Below are 23,492 nucleotides of genomic sequence, written 5' to 3'. Positions count from 1 at the left end.
TTATATCGAGATGTACACGTATAGATTGTCTCATATGTGTTCTGTTTGCGCGTAGACTCCTACCGCATAACCTACCGCAACGGCTGCGTTCGTACATTTCTGCGGATACACAAAGAAAATGAGTACAGTGCTTGGTTAATGTTAATTCGTATCTGCTACCTACCTAGAATAATGTTTTTGTTTACGCGTTGCTGCTTTCCATACAATGACGAATCGATCGAATCCCTCTTCGACCTATGAACACGGAGCGTTCTCGCAGAAACGAAACTCCCGCCATTTTCGAGAACCGTCTCTCGCTACGCTGCGCACGGAAGTGATGCTCCGTGTAAGTATCTATGTATATACGTCTGCATAGTCACGAAACTTTATTCAATTACACCTGCTGTTATTTAACATTATTATGAATCCGTGTGTACCTCTTAAATCAATTTTCCGTGACATTATGTTTCAAACGTTGGCGCGCTTTTCAACTGTTTTTGATTCTGCGCACCAGTGTCTTCCTCCTCCCTTACGTCATTGTCGATAAAGAAGAGGCGACGCTGCGATGGTTCGTAGTAGTATTTCAAGGTCAGCCGATTTACAATCTCGAGCCAACGATCGCGACAGAACTTTCTAGAGAAGACTATTTCGTGGTAGAGTTTCTCGAGAACGCGCGCGACATCTGGAACGTGGTTGTGGATGTACCGTACAACCGCCATGACAGCTTATGCTTTTCGTATCGCGTGACGTTTGATCAGAACATGACATTTTGCAGACTTAATTTCGACAAATGGCAGACTTCTTTTTCGGTTTTGATACAGCGCTCGCAGTAAGTAGAATCGCTCTTAAACAATTCATGCTCCGCTCCCGTTTCTCCTCTGATCAGCTGAAAAACAGACCGATCAAAGCACAACTCGCATTCGCTTTTAACGAACAGTCGCGTCGCCTTTTATCCATCCACAAAGAATTCAAATTTGTTCGCCGAACAGCTGAACGCACGACATTTAACAAAGCTCCGCAAAGCCTACGAATTTATCGGACGAATCGCCGATATATGTAATGTTCACCGATCCCTCGAGCGCGCATAGTTTTCCGAATAAGCATTACCTATTTTACTGCCTCCACAAGTTGTGATGGAGGTACGTCGCATAACCTCACCGTTCTCTTCTTCTCCATAAAGGTCGTTAACACTTCTATCTCGGTGGCAATTGTTATCGGTCTCATTTTTTTGATCCTCCTGTACGCGACCTCCTTTTACTGTTTCATTGTGTTGTTGTTCCGATATTCGTTGTCGAAATATTAACGTTCGAACGGTTCCCGTATCCTTTCTACGATTCGTTGCGTTCGTTCGAAATTGTTATTTAACCCATAAGCGGTCGGTTTCGAAATGGACTTGAAAAATTCAACGATTCGTTGGATATATTTTCAGCTTATTCTTGCGTTACGATAATATACGTTTATGTAAACCTTCGAGTAAACGTATTCGTGCAAGTTAAATAATTATAAGAAAAAAATTTGAATAGAGCCGCGGCGACCCAGATAGAGTTCTCTGATGGAACAATCGAAACGAGGTCAAACAACAATAACGGGGGTGTCTTTGACTTTTTGTTTGAAATTTTCGATTGTTATATAGAATAGCAGTTTAGAAGATGGGTTGGATGGCCCTTTGGAGGAGGACGATTTCAGAGAAGAGGAGTACGACGCGTTCAACAATGAAACCTTCGGCTCTGACGTCGCCATCGGCGATTGGGAGAAAGATCACGAGAAACTCGCAGAGATCGCGGAGTCGAGTCGGAATCGACCGCAAAACGAGAATACACCGAATAAAAAGGTAAACAAACGCTAAATCGTCCCGGCGCAACGTATCGCATATACACCGTTGTTTTACCAGATACAAAAGAATATGTACGAGGAAAAAGTTGTTTAGCGTAACGCGGCGAATGTTTATTGCGATTTATCTTGTTTTCTTTTCTTTCAAGGTCATTTGCTGTGTAATTTTCAAGGTCGCCTATATTTATTTAGTAGTATCATTTTCATCATCATATTAATTAACATGTAAATATGTTGACCTTAAGGGCAATCATGTTTACATCGAAAATTACTGAAGAATTATCTTGGGAGAAAAAAAAAACAACATAAATCACAATATTTGTCGCGATAAACAACTTTTTCCTTGTACAATATTTTTTGTATCTGCTGAAACAACAAAGATATCACGGTGGACGAGATAAATGAAATACCTTGTACACGTATACGTATATGTATACTGATTAAAGTTGTGTTTCAGAATGGAGTGACCACGGATATCGAAGATAATTTATCACATCTAGTGTTAGACGAGAAGGAAGGGATCGTTCCCCGCCCCGGAGTATGGGATAGTCCTTCGAATTTGTCCTTGTCTAACCCTAGGCCACCTCTCACTTTACCGTCGGTCTTAACGACCGCACGAACCGTTACAGAATTAGAAAAAAGTATTGTTGGAAGTAGACCGCCACCGGGATTGGCCAAGCCCGTTCAATTATTGCAGCAGCAACAGCAACAACAACAACAACAACAAAAACAAAAATCCGATGGATCGCTTCTGTTCGAATCCCTATCGGCACCACCTCGTTTTCCACCAGGGTTAGGCATACCACCCGCGCATCCTGTTATTCTGCCCCCAAATGCAAGATTCCCACACATGCAATTCATACCACATCTTAGGCAATTACCTAGTGCGTATATTTTATGTGAAAACACCGGCCAAGCAACCACGATTCGCTCAATATTTTGCCTATAAGATCAAAGCAATCATTTTTACAGATCAAACCGGAAACGTACTGAGGTATCCAATTCCGGCGCATTTGATGGTGCCACACGCCGGGCATTTAATGATGCCACATGGCACGCAAAGACAGCCAATTCATGGTTCATTTTGCAATAATTTCCCTGTAAGTTTCCGTAAAGAACTCTGCATAGTATACTTTTCGGAAGTTAGTGTTCGTAACTTGGTAATATCGAAAACCTTTTTTGTTTCAGCAACCCTCGCACTCGAATTTAGGGCCTCCGCCGTTTATGCGAACGGATCATAGCATGATGCCTCCTTTCTCTAGCAATCAGACCGGTCCTCATCAGCAGCAACATGCTTTCCCGCATTCTGGAAACCAACGAAATCAGAACAGATCGTTTCACCACGCGGAACAAGGGAATCATCAGCCATTTCTTAAAAATAATCAATATTATCGTAATCACGAGTGGAATTACCAGCAACGACAATACCATTACCAACATCATAATCATGGAGTAAACGGAATGACCAATACGGGAGAATACGACGAATACGCTGGCTTGATGAGCGGTCGGGAAAAACAGTGGTTGATTAACATACAATTGTTGCAACTGAACACAAACGAATCGTACGTCGACGACTACTATTACACCGTGTTCTGCGATAAGAAAAGCAAACAGACCGCAAGTCAAGAACAAAAGGACAAAAAGTTTCACAATACCAATAACAACAACGGCTACCACAGAGATTCAAGGTGCTCCTTCTTCTCTTGGTCTTTGCTTCTTGAAAATGATCTACAGTGCTACTGATCTTCGCGTTTTATTTTGTTTTGTAGGGATCGAGAACAGAATCAACACCATACTCTTACTAGACAAATATATATACCGGCACAATTTGAAAATTCACTAGGAAAGCTACAGTTTGCCAGCGTGATAGCACCGCGTAAAGTGATCGACATGGACGTTGTACCGAACAGCGATCCTCAGTCGGCTACGCAAATACAGCAACGGGACACAAGGCGAACGAGGCAATTGTTGCTCGAAATCGAAAGGGTATTAATATTGTTTTTCATTCAGCTGTTTCGATCACGGAATATCGGTGTCCGATATTTCCCCGAGTAATACGAAAGATAACCTTTTTCAGTTGTACGTAATCCAACTGAAGCTAGAGGATTTGCATAATCCGTTGGCTCTGCTAAGCGAACAGCAGAATCAGGATAGAGAGACCGAAGCAAACACCGTTAAAAAGACGAGACCAGAGTTGATAAACACGATGTTGCCGTCGTTACTTCAGTTGATTCAAGACGATAAACTGACAAGCATGCTTAGCATCCGAAAGGGAAAAGTGAGTAACCTAGAGCGATTTACGAATCGATCGGTATTTTTTTCGGTTATCGCTGTCATTGGATCCTGTTGCAGACACTGTTATTAAGGTTCTTGCCGTTCTTGGACGTATCGGAGCATCGCGCACAGTTGGAGGACCTGTGGAACGCGATATTCCGAGGATTAGTTATAATTGGTCGTAGAGATTCTCATTTGTTGATAACGCTTTATTCGGAGTTTCAACGTTGGCTCGCCGCTGTACAAGACTTCAGTGCAATACTACGGCTAGCACGATCCTTATCCGACTCCGTTTGCCAATCGGTCAGAAGCAACAGTTTATCGTTCGCTCTTACGAACAAGGTGCGTGTCAAATGTCATCCGACTTCCGTTTTTTTCTTTTCTTTTCTTTTCTTTGAACAGTTGCACGTCTGATCGTTTTTCTTCTAGTTCGGTGTATCTGTAATAGCATCGATGTTGGAACGAGCGGAGGATCTGTATCCAACGGACGACTCGTTGTCCTCGCAGTGGTCATCTTTCATAGGAAACATCATCGAAATAACCCGAGAATCGCCGCCCTGTGTCGCGCCTTGTCAGCCAATGGCCGCAAACACGCTCAGTCAGCATTTAAACAGATTGTCTCGCGTGAAAACCGAGGGGTACGCAAACCTGGAACTTTTGCTAACCGATGCGAACCCGTCTCGATAATCGGAAGTCGATCAAACGATTTTTCGCTGTAACTGTTTCCAGTAATCTTGATTTTTGTTAGATGAGAACAGAATCGTGTCGAAGGAAAACAGCAGACATCTTGAAGCTGCTACGATATTAAGTATATGTATGTTTTAGTACAATCGATAACCATGCTCTCACAGTAGATCCATGCTTTTTTCGCCTTGTATTTTAAATGTGACGAATATTATTCGATTGTTTCCCCATTTATATTTAACCCGATCGATTTATTTAGCCGACGTATCCCCTAACATTTCGTGTAATCTCTACCCGCGAGTCTACTGTGTCAAATTGGTCATCGATTTCGATTTCCAATACGTAAACTACACATCCTATGTTCGATCGCGGTTTAGTTGTTATTCTCATCGCATTTCTTCATCTTTCGAGTTCGCGTTATACTAAAATACATAGAAGCGTAAACGATTTAAAATCGTGCTACGCTATCGTGATGGTTCGCGAGAACTTTGTTTGACCAAGCCTCGAACGTTGATCAACGTTTTACGAATTTTTCTGGCTTTCGTTAGATCAAAACATTCAACGAATGTTTTCTTGTGCTTCGACGCTAACGTTTCCGCGCATCGAATTTGAAATAGCTAGGCCGCATAGGGTGTGTAGGGTTTTAACTTCCTTTAGGACTTCAAAAGTAACAGCATGTTATTGTAATCACTTGTCGCAGAGAGTCAGCTTTTTTCTAAAGAGATGAATCGTACAAGGTGATTCGTTATCTTTGCGCAAGATAAATTGTATAATTATGAAACGCATCGTCTATTCGTTTCTGCTCTTTATTTCGTCAGCCTTAACCGAGGGCTCGACTATTGCGCAATCGCAATAATTGTGTAAAGTTTCCACGCCAAGGTCCGAAGTATTGCAACGTTTTTATATAACGCGATTAACGCATTGAATAGCGAAAAGTTTAAAAGGAAACCGGTGCGATTGTCGTTCCTGTCCGGAGACGCGCAATTGCAACGCTTTCGTCGTATTACCTATAGTTTCTTTTTCTTTTTGTTTCTTTTTTTTTGGAAACATTGGCGACCGTTTCGTGTGCATTTTTAAAACACTGACCGGTGTTTAGGTAGAGTGTTCGCGCAGTTTGCTTGTTGTAATAAGCAAAGAAAACGGAACCGAAAAAGAAATAGAGATTGTCTTAGCAAATGCGCGAACAGCGATTTCAAATATACGACGACATGGCCTTTAGTATACAGTGTAAGTGGTTACTTTTTATCGCAGAACACATTGATCGAGTCTCATATGTACATTTAGCTTGTATGTACATAAAAGCAATTCCGACGGATGAATAACTTCATATATTTTGTAATTGGAATGCAAAAGAAAATTTATTTTTTGCTTCCACGAGACATAGTACTACGTCATTTTTGCAAAAAAGAAAAAATGGAAAAAAGGGAAAGATTATAGAAACAAAAAAAAAAGAATGGTGAGAAGTATCGATCGCGTTATTTTTTAATCTCTGTAGTAATTATATGAAATCGATCAAATTGACTCGGCATTCTCAAAGTTGCATAGTGTATATTAAAATATTCATGAAACCGAGCGGTGCGTTATATCGCGGTCCAGTACTTGTACTCTCTTCTCTTGTAACGTAAGACACTAATTCTAAGTTTTACGAGCTCCTTTTTTTCCCCCCATTTTCTTTTAAAATGTATGTACCACTGTATCTAACCGAGTCGTTCTTAAGTTTCACAATGGATTCCGACGAGTCTTTCTCGTTCTTAAATCGAACTGTTCGAATTCAGCGTGATATGTACGCAAGCGCAAGATCCAGGGAAGTTGATTATATTTACTGTTTTGTAAAATGCCAATCGAACGGTGACCGAGCTGAAACAAGCACGTTTCGATTCCGTATTATCGGACGAAAGATATTTGTTGAGCCTGTACAAATTTTTTAATCTTTGAAAGTAAACTGTACCATAAAGTTTAATCGGCGTTATCCTTTGCGCGCCTTCAATTTTCCCGCCCTTTCGCGACCGCGAACAACATTACAATTCAACATTTTATTGATTCTGCCCACCGGAAGCTTATTAACAGGATCGTTCACGATTCTACTATATCGAAAAGCAGCTCAAGCCTTTTCCTTTCTATAGGTAATCATTTCGAAGAAATCTTTAGATGCAAAACAGAAATTCTTCAAATCAACATAATCGTTGGCAGGTGATGCGTTAAGCGATAAGCGTTCATAAGTATTTGAAATCGTTAAATCGAACGGCGCCGGGATTTCAAAATTTCAAAGATAAGAGTAAAGGGACCAGTATGTCTATATAACTGAGTTTCGAAATTGGCTCAGACGGATAATTCTATTTTATCACTTATTGAAGATACGTTTTTATAAGATAGCTGTATGGCGTGAATCGCAATACAACATATCATCGCATGTTCTAGACATCTGCCGAAATTTTGAATCCGATCGAAGACAATAGATCTGCGCAACGTGTAAATATGCAGAAATATTACGTTGACATGAAAGTATCGAATAAATATTCCGAATTCACGTAACGCCGTTACCCAATTTGGAAAACACTTTGCGTTAGCCAAAAGATTCGATTGATAGCGCTGCCCGTTAGCCGATTTTCTGCTATACCGACGCGGGAATTAGTGCTCATTAGATTCGCGGCGCTGTTGTCCTCTCGTAGGATTTCGCAGCATTTCGCGTGTTGTTGCTTCTAACCCGAGTGTTCCTTTGACCAATATTAACCGATGCGACAGTTTTCCCGTTCAAATTCTACGTTGTTTATCGTGCCGCTGTTTTCCCAGTGGATTTCTCGTTCGTATCGAAACGGCAACAACATCATCGTATTACCTGTTGTCTCTCGATCCGGTGAAAAGGTTGCTTTGTATTGGCAGGTGTTTCATTGTCATAACGGATGAAACGAATATTTTTCTCTGGAAAGGTCATTTTACCTCGTCCGAGAGACTGCCAAGTGCTCGTCGCTTTTTTTATACCAGAAGGAAATTCTTCGTTGATGTGTACTGCCGGCCGATCGAGCACAGTTCCAAAACTAATGCGAATAACGGATTTTTAATCGTCGAGGTTGACTTTCGTCAAAGTGTATTTTGAATCGTATCGAGTAAGTACATAGACCGAATCGAACCGCACACGGTTCGAACTGCTTTTCCGTTTACGTCTTGTTTCTCTGTTTCTTCCGGTTCGCTCATTAAACGTGTCAGAAAATACAAATAATATTAACTTTTTTTTCATCCTTGCAGAAGTAAGATATTCTTTGGTAGCAGTTTTTTCTTAGCTTGGTCACAAGGTGTCAGGCGCTCGGTGTTATATCTTATTGGAGTTCTGTATCGTAATTGGAACAGGTACAAGATTGTTCAGTCCATAGGCAAGCATCTATTAAAATCTGTTTAATAATCTTCTCGAATGTTACCAGAGCTAGAAAAAATTACTTTTCAAGGTTCGCAGAGAAATAAGACGTACATAAGCATATCGTTTCGAACAAAATAAAATCTAGAATTTTGCTTGTTTGCAGCGGAAAAGAATGTGCGATCGAAGGTAATGATCGTGGATGATTGAACTATGGCCAATAGAAAGGACAAATCGTCGGCAGGTTTTGTAAGTATTTCCAGTAATTGTTTTTCATTAGCATGCATACATGCGAACTAGATAACACGCGAAATTGCTGTAGGAGCCGAGAAACGATAACGGTTCCGATATACGGTAGAATTCCAATAATCCAGCGAGCTTGGAGTTTCAAGGGAAAATATTTTTTGAAGTAGCCGTGGCAAATGTCGGTGCTCGAAACACTATGTATATTTGTACTGGCGTTTAAATTACCTTGAATTTTGTATGGTCAAGGATTATCTTGCCTCGATCGTGTTCTATATATCTTCTATACTGTAAAATGACGTTTGTAGGGCCCGGTTGTGGTCAAGATTAGGTGCACTGGAGTATCCGCTGCGATGAATCATAGGGTCCGGATTATTGGAATTTTGTTTGGTTGCACAACGAATTTCCAGTCGCAAGAAGCATCGAATTCGACCGGGAATTCGTACAATATCGAGGAACACGGTATCGCGTGTTGCAACCAGTTTGGGAAAGCGATACGCGCGCAATACGTAGGCACGATGTCGCACTTCCTGTTGAACGGTTATCGGCTGGCGCTTGTAGCGACGCGATAACGGAAACCTTGTTGGTTTCTGATCTTAAACTTTGCATGAACAAGTTTATGCTTTGCTGTTAAACATCGGGATCGAGTTGTTGCATTCTGAAATTCCGCTCAAGAGTTAAACTCGCGCAGATAACAGATACGAAACCGCAGATACGCTCGCATAGAATCGTGCTCGATTGACATTGAGCTCATCGAATTATCCAAGATGGTAATCGAGACTCGCCGAACGGTATTAATGCTCAAGGCGAACCGTGCCGCATACAGAAAAAGCCTAGATACTCGAAACAATGCGGCGCGAACTACAAATTATTAGGACAAGGTGACGAGGCCTACCGATCAGGGTTATGACAATTTTCCGCGTTTACTGCTGGCTCAGTCACCGGTGACCGGCATCCGGAGAATGCGTACGAGCAAGCGCGATATGCGATCATGTTCTCGTATCGTTATAACTAGACTGAGGACGATCATGAGAACATAGATCTTTGTCCAGTCGTTTACAAAAATTTCCCCTTGCGGCTTTGAAAAATAAATTTTTAAAGAACTGCTTCAGCTTCGAACGTATAACTTGTCTTTCGGAGCATGGTATTTCGAGGGATGCAGCGAATCTCGAGAATCCTAAAAATCCCGAAATATAAGTCGACTAAAAACCGGTCGGTGTTTTACGGTCTTTTTCGCTGGGATGCAAGCGAAACATAGGGAAAGAAGGATTCAAAGTAGAAAGCACGCGGATACTGGTCACAGTATGTTACATCATCGACCGTTCGTTCGAATGATCTCATCCGCTGTTTCAACTTTTCCCTCGCTTCCTTTCTTTCGTCGACGTTCTCGCTAAACGGGAACGCGCGGAAATACCGATTGTCGCACGGTTTCCAAGAATCGTTCTGAATACTTTACGAAAAAGTGTCGCGGACAGTGGGGCAGGAAAATTTCGACCGTGAATTACAACGAAATTGCCGGAGCGACGTGTTCGCTCGAATTGCCGAAACCTTGAGCTATTCGCAGGCATGACGTAGACCCTATCAGGCTTGTAGAACATGACTCACGACAATTTGCGCCTTTGGAAAAGTCGTTTTCAATTGTCGCTTCCGATCAATTAGCAGGAAAGTTAGCGCACGCGTTTCACCAAACGTAATAGAACTGGTATACCGTTGCAGGATTAGTTAGGATTTTCTCAAATGTAACGCCTGCTCCGAAAAATGAGCAATAAAGCGGAGAAAGGCGCAGGATTGAAACAACCCTTAAGCGCCGCAGCCCACGTGTAACGCTCGCGTCCGATTACCGCGCGGCGAAGCCAACAAAATAGTAATAAGAACGATAGTGGGTGTAATCGGACGGCGTACGAAGAGAATGGATTTTCGTTCCGGCAATGAGCATCGAAAAGCGCAGGCACGAATGTACGACGCCGTAAGATGTAAGAAGAGGAGAGCTATGGTCGTGGGTAGAACCAGCGAATACGCACGCGCGCGTCCTTCCACCGTTCGGCCGTGCTCGATCTCGATCTTCTCTCCTTTTGGTCCGTTCGATGACTCGCCATCGCCATCGGCGGTGCCGTTATCCTAAAGTTAGTTACTCGATGAATATCAAGAGCGTGCGTCGCGTCGTTTCGAACGGCGAGACCTGAAATCCGAGGGAATCGAACGAACGCGCGTCGTTCCGACAGAAACACCTGTGGATCGGTGACGGCGAGTAATACGCTTGGTAACGCGCGGGAACGGTATCGCGTGCCGATCGAATAGACCTGATCGAGAGGAATTCGAGGGAGCTAGCGCCGTGTTCACACCTGTGGATGGGTCGCCGAGGACACGGATAGATGAAGAAGTGGAGCATCGTTTCGAGTAGAACGGTAGAAGCGATAGAATCGGGTCGGAAATCTTGTGGCTTGTTGTTAACGGAGTTGGAAGCGGGCGCGGCGCGGCGTGGCGCTTTTCAAGCGAGCGAAGTAAATAGGTGCACGTCCTTGCGGTCCGCTCGCAACCACAAACGCGTAATCTATGATCACGGAATGGGTAAGATTCGCTTTTCTACCGGGTTCGTTCGATCGCCTCGCGATCTCTGGAGGGACTTCTTCGGGAAATACGCTCGATATCCGACGATCGAAAGCAAGGGGATGCTAGACGTTTGACCGATGATGATGTCTTTCAGCTGGACACATGGTTCGGCCGACCAAAAAAGTCCGGGCGTGGAGGTGGGGTCAGAAGTGGTTCGGGAAACCACACGATGCCCCGACCCCATTCCGGCGATGATTTCAACGAGATCGAACAGCAACGGTGCATCATCGAGAGGATGGACGAGGAGGCTGTGAACGACAAGTTCGAGGAGATGCTGGTGAGTAGAGAAAAAGAGAGCTCGATCTTACCGGTGATATTTTGTCAGCGAAACTAAAGCGAACCGTTGTCTTTTAGGCGAATATGAATCTGACCGAGGAGAAGAAGGAACCCCTACGACAGCAGTCGGAAACCAAGAAAAAAGAGATGCTGGTGCTGCATTACAAGGGCAGCATTCAGGAGAACAAGTCCAAGTTCGATAAGCCCGCGGATTATATACAATACCTGGCGCAGCCCGATTTAAGCGTAAACAAGATCTACAGCTGCGTCGAGTCGTTGAGAATCGCGTTAACCAACAATCCTCTCAGCTGGGTTCAAGAATTCGGCACGAAGGGATTGAAACAGGTTTTAGCCACGCTCAACGAGTGCTACCGGAAGTAAGTAATTCCATTCCCTATATGGCGAATCGTTGCGTTACATCACGGCATTGGTATTCGACGTTGCCGGACTAAGAATTTCTAATCACCGTGTTGTTCTATTCCAGTGCCTTCATATATTATGATAGGTAATTCATGCAAACATACTATACGCTTTAGTTTTTATTTTCTTTAGCGATAGAAAGTCTTGCGACCTTTCGTATTCTTTTAAGCTGCTAGTTGCCGATCCGAGGTAAAAATCGGGAATACGGTAGCGCCGAAATTCCCGAGTTTCACCGAGTTCGATCATTCTCTTTGGCTACCCTTAGTTCAGCAGACCGTATAGTTTTTGTTTGCCGATTCTTTGCACGATGTCCTCTGCCCGTCGATTATGCGACACCCCCGTTTGTCGCGAACCAAAGTTGTTTTCGCTGGAACATCCTGCTGCGGTTCTTCCGTCTCTGAGACAACGTTTCTTTTTGTCTCTTCGCAGCGACAATCGGTACGAGCGCATACAATACGAATGCATCCGATGCTTAAAGGCTATCATGAACAATACCGTCGGCATAAAGGAAATGCTGGCACATCACGAGGCGCTGACGATCGTCGCGAGATCGTTGGAGCCGACCAAACCGTCCGTCATGTCCGAAGCGGTGAAACTTCTCGGCGCGGTTTGCCTCATTTCCAGTGATAGTCACAAGAAGGTGTTGGACGCGATCACCATGAACGGAGAGTTCAAGGGCAGAGAAAGATTTCTGCCGATCGTTCAGGGATTGATGAATAAGAAGAACGAGAACCTGAGGGTACGTTATCGGCAATTCTCGCTGTACTATCTTCGAGATGGTTCGCCGAACAGTTCGTATTTGTTTGCCGCAACAGGTCGAGTGCCTTCAACTCATCAACTCGATCATCTCTTCGACCGAAGAGCTGGACTTTAGGCTGCATTTGCGAAACGAGATCATGCGGGTCGGTCTGGCAGACATTTTGGAGACGCTCGACAGGGACCACCAGTCCGAAGATCTGGCCAGGCACCTCAAGATCTTCAACGACCACAAGGAGGAGGACTACGAGGAGTTCGTGCAGAGGTTCGACCACGTGCGACTCGAACTCGACGACGTGAACGACTGCTTCGAAGTGATCAAAAACATGGTAATGGAGACGACGGCGGAACCGTACTTCCTATCGATACTCCAGCACTTGCTTTTCGTTAGGGACGACGCGTTGGTCAGGTAGGGGAAGATCGCGAAGATACTCGAGACGCGGTACCGAATGCTGCGTTCCAGCGATCTGTACGTTTCTTTTTCTTTTTCTTTTTTTTTTCATGTTCACGCGGCCCCGTGTTCTCGACTCGACAGGCCCGCGTACTACAAACTAATAGAGGAATGCGTATCGCAAATAGTGCTGCATCGTTCGGGCTGCGACCCGGACTTTAGGGCGACCAAGCGGTTTCAAATCGACGTGCAGCCGTTGATAGACACGCTGGTCGAGAAGTCGCGGGCGGAAGAGGAGAGACGGTTGATCGAGGTGTCGCAGAAACTCGAAGAGGCTATAGCCAGCAAGCAGGAAGCCGAAGCGAAGCTTCAGCACGCGGAGAACAAGATCAGAGAGCTGGAACAAGGCGGAGGCAAGCCCGCCGGTGGCAGCGCGGTGAGAAACCTCCGCTCAAATATCAAAAGAGTACCGTGGTCTCGACGACTTCTTTCAACCCTGTCGATTCTTTCGTAGATACGTGGATCTGGTCTAGTGCCTCCACCACCCGTGCCACCCCCGTTCCCTGGTGGATGCGCGCCTCCACCACCACCTCCGCCACCTCCGCTACCAGGTTCTGGAATCCCAGGACCTCCGCGACCACCGGCGATGCCTGGATCCATGGGACCACCACCGCCTCCCATGCCTGGAATGGGACCGCCCCCGCCTCCTATGCCCGGAATGGGTCCGGCCCCTCCTCCCATGATGCCTGGTTTCGGTCTCGGACCAGCTCTGAACGCTACGCAGTCGCTACCCTTGGGCCTGAAGCCGAAGAAGAAGTGGGAGGTTGAGGCTCCGTTGAAGAGGGCGAATTGGAAGGCGGTAAATACTTGGACGCCGTTTGGCAGATTTTTGAAAACGGAATTTCATCTGCTCTGTCGTCTTCTAGATTTTGCCGCACAAACTTACCGAAAAATCGTTCTGGACGAAAGTGCAAGAAGATCAACTAGCGACCCCCGAAATTTTGGATGGCTTGTCGCAGAAATTCGCATCGAAGCCCAGCGGGAGAAAGGTCGACGATGTGGTGGACAAGTAATTAATACATTTAATCGGAGTTGAAGGCTTGGCTGAAACGAACCGACTACGTAAACGCGTCTCGCTTTTGTACAGGTCGGTATCCTCGAAAAAGACGAAGGATTTGAAGGTTCTGGATAGCAAAGCCGCTCAGAATATCTTGATCCTCCTCGGCGGCACTCTGAAGCATATGTCGTACGACCAAGTCAAGTCCTGTTTGCTCAAGTGCGAGGGTCCGGTTGTATCGGACAACATACTTCAGGGGTTGATACAGTATTTGCCGCCACCCGATCAGCTCTCGAAGCTGCAGGCTTTCAAGGACCAGTACGATGAATTGACGGAGGCGGAACAATTTTGCGTTACCGTAAGTAATCGCACCGACGTTTCACAATTCTCTTTCGATCCTCGAACGATCCAGGCGATTGAACGATTGTTGGCGGTTCGACAGATATCGACGATCAAGAGATTGTTGCCACGGTTGAGATCGTTGAGTTTCATGCTGCGGTTCGAGGAACTGGTGCAAGACGTGAAGCCGGACATCGTGGCCGGTACGGCGGCTTGCGAGGAGGTCAAGGATAGCAAAAAGTTCGCGAGAATTCTCGAGTTGATCCTACTGCTCGGCAACTACATGAACTCCGGGTCCAAGAATGGCCAAGCTTTCGGTTTCGAGATAAGTTTCCTGACGAAGGTACGTTCGCGCTCGAGGACAGGCAAAGTTGGACGATTCGTCGGACCGAGATATCGTTTCGTTCCGGTTTTCAGTTGACCAGCACGAAGGACATCGACAACAAGCAGACACTGATGCACTATCTGGTGGACACGATAGAACGCAAGTTCCCCGAGTGTATCAGCTTCCACGAGGAATTGGCGCACGTCGACAGAGCGAGTCGAGTGTCGTTGGAGAACGTCCAAAGAACGCTGCGACAGATGGAATCCAACATCCGGAACCTCGAACAGGATCTATCGAACGCCAAAGTGCCCCAGTCGGACGAGGACAGGTTCATCGAAGTTATGGGCGTATCCTTTTCACTCTTGACTCTATAGTCAGTCTATCCAACTCGTTCGTTCTTTTCCTTGACCGTTCTGTGCTACAGCCGTTCGCGAAAAAAGCTCGGGAGTCCTACGAGGTTATGCAGAACATGTTCAAGAACATGGACAGCTTGTACACCGAGATCTCCGAGTTCTTCTCGTTCGACAAGCAGAAGTACACGATAGAGGAGTTCTTCGGTGACATCAAAACGTTCAAAGACGACTTCACGGTAAGTATGGCGAAACGATGCTTATCGCGAGGCATGCCGATGCAGAGGAGAATGGATGGCCGGCGGAACATCGCGCGAGGACTCGTTAGGAATCAGCAACACCTTACCGATAGGCTAAATTGGATCCGCATTCCATCGGTTGGCCATCTTTTCCCGTGCTCGCGGTGTTCGCTGTACAATTACGGGGGAACGCGCGCGAGAGGGAATCGGATAGGAGGTCGACGAGAGTGGAGCGAAAAATTTAACGGCGTTTGTTGCTTTGTTTTCAGCAAGCGCAACGGGAGATAATAAAGCTGCGGGAAGGGGAGGAGAAGCAGAGGAGGGCGCGGGAGGCGCGGGAAAAAGCGGAAGCCGAGAAAGCGGCTCGAGCGGCTCGCAAGCGCGCCCTCGTCGACATGAACGCGCACGAAACGCAGGAGGGCGTTATGGACAGCTTAATGGAGGCTCTTCAAACTGGTTCCGCGTTCAGTAGACCGGATCAACGCCGCAAACGTCAAGCACGCGCCGCTGGTGGTAAGTTGTATAGGACTACGTTCGCTTCGAGGAAGGAGACCGCGCGGCAACGGAGATTAGCGTTGCTCGTCGCGTTGCACGATTCGAAAGAGGCGAAGCTGTGCCGCGTACCATTACGGAACCGAAACGATTCGTCCGCGCGTACCATCGTGTCCACGATGTCCACCGCGTCTGTCGCGTCTATAGCGTCTGTCGCGTCCACCGACTCGACTCACGTCCAACCGTCGCTCGAGCCATCCGCGTCCGAGGCGGTCTACACCACGCCCGAAGAGAATCAAGAGCTCTATAGATTGGCGTTGCTCGAGCTCGTGTCGAGAACGCCGAAGCGCGACGTCTTTGTCTCGAGGATCAGCTCGTTCAAGAGAAAGAGGCAGACCGAGATCGCGAACAAGAGAATCCGTTTCGATCTTCAATCGGACGCCGAGCAAACACCTCGGAGAGAGATTGTAATGCGAATGCCTCGAAGCCTCGACAAACGCGATGTACCTCGAGCCGTGCCCGACTCGGAGAGGCTTCCATTCTTGCTGGACGCCGACTCTCCCAACACCTCCATTCGACGCCTGTTCCCCGCGAGAAGGACGCCAGCCCGCGAGGACGGAAACGCCGTCGCATACTACCAAGCCGTCGTGGACGAGCTGAAGAGACAGCCAAAGGAACCGGGCAAACCCTCGTCGCGTCTTCTTCGGACTCGCTCGGACAATTTGAATTCGCCGTCGCTGTACAGAACCGTCTTGATCGGCGAAGCCATGAAGCAGACACCGGCCAAGCGACGGCGCATAATAGTGAGCAAGCGGCGAAAGAGAAACAGCATCGTGCGCCGCACCGTACACAACTATAGAACGAGGCACCCGAGACGCGGCCGCAAAGCGCGGAAGAGGTTCGATTATCTGGGCAGTCCGCTCAGCGAGTGCGCCTCGCTGCCCGACGATCAACGCCTCGACGCGAAATCGCCGTTTTCCTGCGATCCGCCGGGCAAAATGTCCAGGTCCGTGGACGATTTCGGCAACGGGACCGGCGAGAAGCTCTCCACGCCGGTCAGATCGCTGGTTCGAGCGAGACACTTGGACGATATCGCTTGCTGGAAAGACGAGAACGAGAACGACATGGCGAAGGGGCTGTGGTGCCCTCGGCGATCCTCCGGCAACGCTCTCGATCGAACGGTCGAGCCGCTGTCTCCGGAAACTCGAACGGACGTCGACGTCGTCGCGACCACTTCGCCGGGGATCGTTCGCTCGCGACTAATTGGAAAAGACGCTCATCGGAGCGTCCTTTGCCGGACGGACGAAATCGAATACGACGAGGCGGCGTCGCTAAGCTGCGACGACGCGTCTCCGTCGGACGCTCGAGGACGCGCTGTCGCGACCAAGCTCGAGACCGTTCGAAATTGGCCGACGTTTCCAAAGAGAAAGAAACGGCAGAGAAAGATATGGAAATTTTGGTAGACCCCACAGTTGTGCGCACAGCTACAGTTCCTAATTTTATAACAATTTTTTTTTATTCGGGTTTCTCGCAATTTTATCTTGACGACGAATCGGGACGCGTGCATCGTATTCTCTCTTTGCATCAAAGAAGTGTATCTATCGGTAATCTGTCTCTTTGAGCGCGCCATTTTTCGGCGATCTTTTTCCTTTTTTTTTTTACGAATAAAACTGAAGACTGTTTTTTTTTTATATTTTTGTAGTTTGTACGCTAGGAAAGAAAACGGATCGATCGAGATAATATGCTCACGATTGTGTTTGTCGGTTTATCGAGCGGAGCCAAGGCTCCCCGCTACGCGCATGTAATTGATTGTTGTATCGATCGTTTGTAATCTGATCTTTTTTTCTCTGTCTTTTGTAAATACCGTGATATATCATCGAGATTTGAATAAAGGTACTTTTTCTGCAGAGCTGGGATGAATTCGTGGAGTTTTCTCGTCGCATGTTCTAACGTGCAGGCGCGCGCGCGCGAGCGAGCGATCGAAAAGTTTTACTAACGCGTTAACCGTCCGGTAGGAATACAAACGACGTAAACTTTCTTTTTACTTTTGCAGCAGAGAGAAGGGCTCAGCTTAATAGGAGTCGATCGCGAACAGGATTAGTGGGGACTGGTTTACTGGGAAGAGAACTTTCGACGTAAGTATCTCGACGGCTCTCGCAGACGCGAGCGTTAGACTCGAGCGTCGCGCGTTATCGGTACCCGATATGCTCGACATCGGGTAGCAGGCATGGGCAGAGATTTTCCATCCCCGTGGGCCCGCTGGCCTGGTCCCGATACGGCCCCGGTCGAAATCGGGCCCATGCCTGCCCGCTGCAGAGTCCATGGGCTAGAGATAGCTGGGGGTTGTCCCGTGCCGAATGATACCTGTGTGTAATCGTCATTGTTGCAGAGAACTTTTAAGCTCGGCATAATCCATGGAATACCCTGTTTCCGTCCTAAAACTTGAAACTGTGATGGATCGAATCGTCGTTTATCGTTCGTTCGACACGCCTGTAAAGAGAATACATAATTTTATACGATGGGGAAGAGTCGTGTCCAGTCTGTTCGGGCATTGTCTTCCCGTGGCCGGCTGAAACGCTAGGGAGATCGTGCTCTAGATTCGGAGGGGCCCGACAGAGGAAATGGAGCGACGTGTGTCCAGTACGTTTTGTATTTTTTCAAACTCGAAGCTACGATTACCGCGCGCGAGTCGCAGGTTCGTTGTCCACGATCGCGAGCTGCTAATGTACATACATCAATATATCGATCTACATCGTATATGTATAAACACGACGGACAGCGCAGACAACCAGACCGGGCGATCGCCGTAAGTCGCGTTTCACGGAACGCTTGACCGAGCTGATACGACGCGTACGGCTTCCTTTCGGCGACGTCCGCGAAATCGATCTCGCGCGCGTTCACGCGAACGTCTTCCGAAACTTCCAGACCCGTGCCAAAATCCCATGCCGGAGAAAACGCGCGCGCAGATTCCAGCACGCCCCCCGGTGGTTTTCGCGCGCGTTGCCGTAGGGATCGCAAACGGTCGCGGTCGATGCGCGACGGGATCAACTTCATATTTCGATTCTAAGGATCGACGACTGTTTATATTGTATGTAATGACGATGAATTCTAAGACGAATTGTATCTATATTGTGAATATGTGATTTTAGATAGCAACAATACATTGCGACCTTTACAATTGATCGTGTCGTGTTTCTTTTTACAGCGTTAACGACAGCTCTCTTAAAAACTAAGTTAGTTTAGGACACCGCCGAACGTGTTCACGCGTATCCGAGAAGAGTGTAGCGCGATTAAGGACGCAAAGAATCAAGCGGTAGAAACAGTTTCGTTGATTCGCTCGCGAGACTCGCGGCAATTCCGAAGCCCCGCAAGATCTCCACCGACGCTTAGGAGACGCACACGCGTTCCTCGTATACAGGGTGTTCGATCTCGATCGCTCGCTTTTCCATAAACTGGCCTCTCGTAGACACCCGTTTTCCATCCAGCGATATTCTTGTAACTCTAAAGGTATGCTCGAACATTCTCTACGTGGCGTATCGCGGTAATTCCTATCTGGTTGTTTACAATCTCCTTTCTCTGCGCGCATTCCTTCGCAATTCTCTCCGATTGTTTAAGATTCCAACGGAAATACATCGACGCTGACAAAACGAGTAAGCAATGATAAAAGGAAAAAAAAAACTGCGCACTATGACGATCCGCCGATAATGGCGCGCGCGTGAGTCAGGTCAGTGCAGACTCCACCCGAGAAACCCGAGCGTCCCGAGCCTCGCTATTGGTGGATGCGTGTGGCCGTTGATAATTTGAAAACGAAGCCACCGTTGGAAATTCAACGTTTCCCGTTGCCGTGTGGTGTTGCGATCGATGGAGTAGCGCTTTAAAGTATCAATCGGATCGAGGCGAGCACCCTGTAGAACGACGCACCTGCGACAGCGACAGGACGGTTGATAGGTGCGGAGGTAGGCGGGATCGTGTCGCTTCGTGACGAGGCGAGGCGAGGCGAGGCGAGTCGAGGCGAGTCGAGTAGAGTCGCCTGGTAGTACCTTCCACGGTGGGACAGCCGTTTGTGCAGCGTGGCGCGTGTCGCATGTCGCTAGCATTGGGCGAGTAGGCGAGCAGATTTCACGCGTGCGAGCGAGCGAGCGAACGAGCGACGCGTGTTCGAGCAGTGCTGGAACCGGCGCGACGGACGTCGGGATCGTTCCGTGGATCTGGTGGTTGAATGTGCGCGTCTGTCGCGTCCAGGAAACCTCGACGAGACAGGCTTTCGGACAGACTGGCTCGATGGCTCGTCCCGCCAACCTCGTGCCCGGCAAGGAAAAGGTGTGCGCGGTATACGAGCGACATCGAGTTCTCGGCCGTGCGACGTCGAATCGACGCTGGAACCGTGGCCCGTGGCCGTCGTCGAGACCGATCGGCCGCGTACCCGTCCGCTCGTAGTCACCCGCGAGCAACAGCAACAGCAATAGCAAGAGCAACAGAGCGATCCGTCCTCGGCGACACGCTCGGCACAGTCGAGTTTCCGCGCGGCTCGCTCTCCAGACTCCAGCCAGGCTTGGCCGACGACGCGTATGGTTTCGTGCACGAACAGTGACACGTTTTCGCTACACGTCCGATACAATGACAACGATACAATGAACGTTCCCATTGTATCGGGGGACATCGTCGACGAGGACACCGTGAAACCGCGTTTCATTCGGGTAAGTAACGTCGCCGAGCTTCGAGCTGTCCTGCGAATCGTTTATTTATGGAGCACGCGTTCTCGTCCTTTCGTTTTCTTCCTCTATCTCTCTCTCTCGTTGCCCTCTGATCCGGTGCTCGATCGAACGACGACCGTCGGAACGGTTTTTTCTACGTTTCAATTTCCGTCGTCGGTGCGACGCGATGCAACGCTGCGAATCGTCATTCTTTTATTCGTCCTTAAAGGTTCAGGTGTTATGCTCGCGTGCTCGAAATCACCGGCCACGGTCGGGAATAATGCTCCGCGCTTATCCGCCCGATAAGCAACGTCAACGTTTGTACAACATTCGGAGATCTAATCTACCATTGTGCAATCGAATTCCCGGCCGTCCAGGGTTGAAACTGGCAGAGTTTCGAAACGAACGGGACACCCGTGCACCAAACGCTTACGCGGGAAGTATGACGGAAGAAAGTAAAGGAAGCGAATCGATGCACGCGAGCAGAATTATCGATCGGCAAACAGTGAAACGCAGAAGATCAAATTTCAACTTTCTCCGCTCGTGCGCGATCGAATATCGATTGATCGCTCGTTCGCTGCGAGATCCTATTATGACCGTGTTAGTGTCGTCGATAGGTTGTCGTCCCGCTATTACGAGAACAACGACAACAAACTAGGGATAACGATAATAACACGGATCGAGCGTGCCATCGAAGATCGACACCTGCGCGCGAGCTCCCTATTCGACGACACCGGAGCGATTCCGTATGAAAACCGAGGACTCGAACGGACCAATCGTTGGAATCGAGTCGACGCGATTCTTATCCACATTCTTGGCCTGGTTTACGGGTCCTGGATACAACGACGGTCGCAACAGCTGTTCGTCTCGCTCCGAACATCCAAATGTCAACGAGGGATCGGTCCGCGTGCGTCGGATCTTTCGAAAAAACGGGTTGCAATTTCGGGTCGCGTAATCGCAAAATACTTGGCGGAATCGCGCAATCTAGTTTGCTCGAACCGTCGCGCACGGTTTCCGGGGCTGGAGAAGATGCGGGACCTTCGGACATCGGTTGATTTATGGAAACGGAATCGCGAGGAAGAGAAGATCGCGACGACGGTTTTCCGAACGGCGAGTCCCGATACGCAGAGTGGCTGGGGCCTGCAAACGGCGAGGTACGGCCCCGGTGTACTGCGACTGGGCCCGAGCGAAGGCGGAGTCTACCGGGTTGCGGCGAAAACTGGCGAAACTAACCGAACGGGAAGAAAGGGTCTGTTCGGTTAGCAGCCGGGGCCCGGGGCCCGGAGAGAATCACCTAGGAAGGTGAGCAACCGTTGGGCCGTGTTCACGGTGCGCGGTGAGCGGTGCGTGTTGCGCGGTACGCGTCGATCGACAACAGTCGACTCTGATCCGTGGATCTTCTCGTTCGATCGTCTCCGCTCTCTATCTCTCTTTCTCTCTCTCTCTCTCTCTCTCTCTCTCTCTCCCTCCCACCCTCCCACTCCGTCCCATCGTTCTCCCTCCTTGATGCGGACGCAACACCGTTCTTCGGCCCTGGGAATTCCGCTTTCCCGTAGAAAAGAAACGCACCGTGGAGGAAAGAGGAAACGTCGGGCACATCGTGTACGCGCCTCGCGTTCGTTCGCGAGACTCGGCGACGCTATTCCGCGACGGTTGTCAGTGCCGCGATCCGCCGCGTTTCTTCTCCAACTGTCGGAGTTTGTTCTCTCTCTCTCTTTCTCTATCACTCTCTCTCTCTCTCTCTCTCTCTTTCCTCTTTCCGTCTCTGTCTTTCTCTCTTTCCGGATCGAGTAATCGCTCGACAAACTATGTAACCGGGACGATGAACCGATCGATGTGTCGCGAGTGCGATCGCGAGGCCGCGATTGCTGCGGGCTGGTGGATCTAACGAATGCCGTTCTCCGTAGCGAGTCGTTTCCTCGACGCGTCCCAGGATTCTGGAGTGTGTCCACAGCTCGCCGGGAGCACGAGAGACCCGAGCGAAAACGGGACGATCGGCGAACGGTCTCTGGACGCCGACGGGTCCGGTAACGATTTACCGATCGAATCAAGAACCATGTTGATCCTACCGGATCTAAAGTTGCAGGTAACTCGAATGCGTGCGATCTCTCGATCTTTCGCAATCCGACGCCTCTCCCCCGACCTTTCCAGAACCGAAGCGGTTCTTCTCGATCCGAGAGGATCGTACCGCGGAAAAGCGAGCAACGTTCCGCAGCGACTACCGCCCGCGGGCAATTCCTCCGGCCGAGCGTGCTTTAGCGGATCGAGTCGGGAACGCGTCGAAGGAGAACGTTGAAACGGTCGAGCGAGGAGTTGGAAGCGGTTTCCTGTTGTAACGCGAGCGCGATCGCAAACGACGTGCCACGGACCCGCCGGAGCGTGCCCGGTCGTTCGTTGCGCGCGGCCTTTCGGTGCGTTCGAACGACTCGATCGCGATAACTACCGATCTCTGCGAGATCAAAAATAACAAATCACCGGCGACTAGAGATCCCGCCGGAATCCGGCCGTCTCGTCGACGCGTCCGAGATACTGGAAATCCCGTTAGCGGAGCGCGCACATCTATCTCCGGACTCGTTGCCTTGGTTCGTCTCGTTTCGTTCGGATGGAACCTGCTCGCGCGAAGGTCTTCGACCGCGTTTCCCGCTTCTTCCCGACGCGCATCGCGGTTCCGCTTCCGTCCCGGTTTCTCGTTCCTCGTTTCACGTTTCTCGCTCGAAACACGATCCCATCGAGCGAGCTGCTCTCCCCCCAGCCTCGACTCGAGGCCCGACCCTCCTCTCTCTCCTCGTGTACGTTCCATCGGTCGTGTCCACGACCGAGCTCGCCGGACCGTGGATTTCGGACCGATGCGATGGGCCCCGAGACGCGGCCGATCGACGGACCCCGACGTGCCGACCTTCGAATATCCACGGTACTCGGTACTCGGTACTCGGTACTCGGACGCCGTGACGTGCCGCGCCGTGCCGTGCCGTGCCGTGCCGTGGAGCAAATAAAGCGTTCCTTATCCTTCGCCCCACCGTGCGGACCCCGCGCGACGTTTCTCTCCTTTCACCGAGAGTCGGCTTGCTCTCCGGGATCGCGATCGGTCCAACTCGCCGCTGCGCTGCGGGGATACCCCGCGTACCTTCCCCCTACCCCCCGTCCTCACCCTCGAGAATGGTGTTGCGCGAGAGAGATCTCT

General features: G+C 48.8%; 3 protein-coding genes across 3 annotated transcripts; all 3 read left to right on the top strand.

Moving 5' to 3' along the window:
- Positions 1–654: 654 nt before the first annotated feature.
- On the top strand, positions 655–6,713 carry Patr-1 (Protein associated with topo II related - 1). The gene is made up of 9 exons (XM_076802417.1): positions 655–808; positions 1,613–1,810; positions 2,267–2,693; positions 2,782–2,909; positions 2,998–3,500; positions 3,582–3,798; positions 3,890–4,090; positions 4,165–4,428; positions 4,516–6,713. Exons 1-9 carry the CDS (start codon positions 770–772, stop codon positions 4,771–4,773), a joined length of 2,235 nt encoding a protein of 744 aa, XP_076658532.1. The 5' UTR covers positions 655–769; the 3' UTR covers positions 4,774–6,713.
- A 651-nt stretch (positions 6,714–7,364) lies between these two features.
- On the top strand, positions 7,365–18,797 carry Dia (diaphanous related formin 1). Its single transcript, XM_076801702.1, has 17 exons — positions 7,365–7,874; positions 8,286–8,368; positions 11,067–11,249; positions 11,327–11,625; positions 11,733–11,753; positions 12,098–12,407; positions 12,484–12,833; positions 12,960–13,251; positions 13,330–13,674; positions 13,742–13,884; positions 13,963–14,230; positions 14,315–14,554; positions 14,629–14,883; positions 14,961–15,125; positions 15,395–15,638; positions 17,671–17,752; positions 18,007–18,797. Exons 2-17 carry the CDS (start codon positions 8,333–8,335, stop codon positions 18,026–18,028), a joined length of 3,255 nt encoding a protein of 1,084 aa, XP_076657817.1. The 5' UTR covers positions 7,365–7,874; positions 8,286–8,332; the 3' UTR covers positions 18,029–18,797.
- LOC143361967 (uncharacterized) lies at positions 15,645–17,661 on the top strand. The gene has a single exon (XM_076801727.1). It carries the CDS (start codon positions 15,797–15,799, stop codon positions 17,078–17,080), a length of 1,284 nt encoding a protein of 427 aa, XP_076657842.1. The 5' UTR covers positions 15,645–15,796; the 3' UTR covers positions 17,081–17,661.
- Positions 18,798–23,492: the final 4,695 nt, after the last annotated feature.

Source organism: Halictus rubicundus, chromosome 16, assembly GCF_050948215.1.
Source record: "Halictus rubicundus isolate RS-2024b chromosome 16, iyHalRubi1_principal, whole genome shotgun sequence".
Classification (NCBI taxonomy): Eukaryota; Metazoa; Arthropoda; class Insecta; order Hymenoptera; family Halictidae; genus Halictus; species Halictus rubicundus.
This window is presented reverse-complemented; position numbering and strand designations above follow the sequence as displayed.